The sequence below is a fragment of the Mercurialis annua genome, linkage group LG2, assembly GCF_937616625.2.
Source record: "Mercurialis annua linkage group LG2, ddMerAnnu1.2, whole genome shotgun sequence".
In the NCBI taxonomy this organism is placed as follows: Eukaryota; Viridiplantae; Streptophyta; class Magnoliopsida; order Malpighiales; family Euphorbiaceae; genus Mercurialis; species Mercurialis annua.
The window spans coordinates 38,123,811-38,127,482 of NC_065571.1; the positions used below are offsets into that span (position 1 = coordinate 38,123,811).

A 3,672-nucleotide genomic window follows, 5' to 3' on the forward strand; every position below is an offset into this window, starting at 1 on the left:
GTTTCCCCCTTTCTATCTCACCAGTGGTCCGTGAAAAATGAGTAGAGTAGAAGGCGATGATCCCCTTAGGTAAGAAACTAACACACAAGACGATACAACAAAGGTGGGCTCTATACCCCTGTATGCAGGGGTACCGGCGACAGTTTTTCCTATTCGGTAACGAAATGAGGCGGCAGTATCCACCTGGGCACAACATCCAGAGTTACTAGTCATTATCCCTGGGGAATTGCCCTTCTCAGGATCTATCCCGTCAACCTTATACATCACACCCACACCTCAGATGCGCCAAAATTTTTCCCTGCGACCCGACATTAGCGCCAGCCAATCTGATATTTACTCCGGTGATAACTTCAACCCCCTTATCAACACCTATAACCGAGAACCAACACCCCACTTCAGCGCAAGTTCAAGAATACATTGAGTTCCATGCTCAGCAGTTAGCATTTCTCCAGCAAGTTCAACAAGGCCATACTCGGCCTCCATCCCCAGCCACTTCCTGAGGAAATACCACCACCCTGCCATATGTGCCCCGGCACCTCCTTATCCCCCATAATTTTTCCAGGGACGACCCGTATTCAACTCACCCCGGAGAAAAACCAGCCAGAACAACAGATTCCCAAGAATGAACACGTAAATCAAACTGGCCACAAAACATCCGAAGAGGTTAGAAAGACGCCGAGGAGGGTAGAAACTGTGGAGAGTGTGCATAGCTCAGGTGCCGGATCTGTTCAAAGGAAAGACCTGGAACAATAAATAACCGAGAGAGTGCGAACCGAGATGAAGAAATTCAGGAGAAGAGAAACAAAGAAGACGAGCTATCTTAAGATCAAAAACCCATTAGCAGCAGAAATTTGAGATGAACCCTTCCCATTAAACTATAAGATGCCGACACTCGACCACAATAGTAGAAGCAGCGATCCGACAACCCACTTGAGTTGTTTCTAAGTAACCATGATGGTCCAAAGTCTATCCGAGACAGCCGTGTGCAAGATTTTCCCAACAACACTGAAAGGGCCAGTCGCGATCTGGTACCAAAGTCTGAAGGAAGGATCGATTCACAGTTTTGACGAGTTGGCGGAGGCCTTCCGAACTCACTTTGCACCGAGCATACAAAGGAAGAAAAAGTCTAGTGACCTCAAGTTGTGCTACAAGAAACCGGGTGAAAGCCTAAAAAAATTTGTTACCAGTTTTAACGAAGAGGCCATACTGGTAGAAGACCTGAACGATGACACATCCATTGACGCCATGAAGGACCACACCACCATGAATACATTCCGAGACAACTTAATCACAAACCCGGTGGAAATATATCCTCAACTTATGGATTAAGCATGGAATTTCATCAATCTAGACAAAGAACGTAAAAGAAAGGCTGCCAACTCGGTCGCATAGTCAAGCGCGCCAAGACCATCCTTTAGCCAAAACAACAGGTAGGATAGGTTCAAACCCAGGGAGCAGAGACCACCAGTGCCTAACCGAGTGGACTGCCATAGACCGGTCAAGATAGAAGATCAGGTTTGCATCCCTCTTAACACACTGAGATCGCATATCTTGATATAGATTCAAAATAACAATGAACTGGTACAATACCCACCGGAGTTGCAATACGAAGGGGACATAAAAAAATATTGTCAGTTTCACGATGGACATGGACATGTCACTGATGAGTGCGGAAGTCTGAAGAAAGAAGTCGACCAATTGGTGCAAGTTGGGCGCCTAAAAGACTTCTTAGCACAAAGTAAAAGATACAGTTCAGGAGGGAACAACCGAGGAGAACAAAGCAGTAAAAGAGAAGATGGGCCACCACCGAAGAGGCAAAATGTAGCAGAGGTAATCAACACGATAGAAGGGGGCATTGAAGACCCCGAGTACAAACATGGTCAGGGGAAAAGGCAAAAAATGGTAATGAACATAGCAGTAGCAACACCTTTACCCGAGGTTAGCTTCGGCCCAGCAGATGGAGAAGGCGTGGATTTTCCGCATCAGGATCCCTTAGTAATTTCAGGGTTAATAGAAATTTCTGGGTCATGAGAGAATTAATAGATGAAGGAAGCTCAGTAAACCTTATCACAAAAGAGGCATATCTCGAAATAGGATGCTTTGTGCTTAATTTAAAACCGGTTTGAACGCCTTTGGTCGGTCTGGGAGGAGCACCAGACCGAGCAGAAGGTGTAGCCGAACTAACAGTCGAATTGTGGAAGGAGAATGGAACATCAGAGGGAGGTCTAGTCGGTATTACAAAGAAATTCAAGTCACTATTCATGGCGATAGACATGCCACTAGCCTACAATGTCATTCTAGGAAGACCTATTCTGTAATACCCCAAATATTTTAGAATAATTAAGTCGTGCCACGTGTCGTGAATTTCGATAAATTAAATTAAGAAGGATTTAATTTAATTATATCGGGAATAAAGAATAATATTTATTAAGCGGATTAGCGGGAATTAAAGGAATAACTTAGAGAATTTATATAAATAAAATATAAATCCCGAGATAATAATTATTTCACCAAGGTCCGTGAAATATTTTATGGTAAAAGTTTCAAGTCAATCAGAGACTGTTTAAAATTTGGACGCGGATGTGTTTTGGACTAAAGTGCAACTTTTGAAAAGTTCAAGGACCAAAACGTAAATTAGCCAGTTAAGCTCGACAATAGCAATTAAAAGATTATTGATGGAAAATAATAATTTTGGAATCGTATTATTTATTTGGATATAAATAATACGTACGTAATTGAGATAAAGTAAATAGTTAATTGTTAAGTTAAAATAGAAAGTTAAATGAGAATTGGTTTAAGTTAAAGAGATGAAGGATTGAAATAGAACATTAACCAATTATATGTATATCATTTCCTTCAGATGAAGAAAGGAAACTACCAGAACCTTAACATCAGTAACATTTCATTCCTTCGTCGATTACGTAGCAGTACGTCGCTCGATCTCCATTTCTTGTCTGTTTTCGACGTTCTATAGCTCGAATCGATCTGATTTCAACGGGTAATCACGGTAAGCTTGACGTTTTTCCATTTGAATGGATATTTTTGGAGTTATATCGAGTTAAAGTTTTAAGCCACGAAACGATTATATCGTTTTAAACGATATTAGAATTGAATTATAGCGTTTTGAATATAGATTAAGCGTTTTGGATGTGTTAGGATTGATTTTATATTGAAAGCACGTTGGAAACGGAGCCGGAGTGAAAACCCGCGGCTGTGCGCCGCACGGTCCAACTGTGCGATCTCACAGTGCTGTGCGAACGCATAGCAAGAATGAGCGAACGCACAGTCCATTGCGCGAACGCACAGTGAGACGTGCGCTCGCACAGTGTTTGTCGATCGACACGTTTTGGAGAAATTGCCGTTTTTGCGTAAGATTATCGGAGTTGATTAGTTTATCGACTAATAATCGATTAGTTCGAATTATTTAACCTAACGAGGTTAAAAGAGAATTTATTTAAAAGTGATATTTGATCCATAAACGAGTTAGAAACCGTTTATCGGGATATATGTGAAAAGCACGATGGTTAATGAATTTAGCGTGTCGTGTCTCGAATCTAGAGTCAATCTTAGAATAGGATTCTGACGTAAGTCAATTATTTTAAAATAGTTTTAGATCCGGCGAGGCAAGGAGCCGGTGGACCAAGAGCTCGGGAAGCTGGACGTTTCTGAGCA

The 3,672-nt window shown here is 41.9% G+C and overlaps 1 protein-coding gene across 1 annotated transcript; it reads left to right on the forward strand.

Moving 5' to 3' along the window:
• The first annotated feature begins 951 nt into the window (after positions 1–951).
• Positions 952–1,329, forward strand: LOC126668467 (uncharacterized). The gene has a single exon (XM_050361659.1). It carries the CDS (start codon positions 952–954, stop codon positions 1,327–1,329), a length of 378 nt encoding a protein of 125 aa, XP_050217616.1.
• Positions 1,330–3,672: the final 2,343 nt, after the last annotated feature.

Excerpts from the sequence above, each read along its gene's own strand:
- LOC126668467 (XM_050361659.1), top strand. The coding sequence starts at position 952 with ATGATGGTCCAAAGTCTATCCGAGACAGCCGTGTGCAAGATTTTCCCA.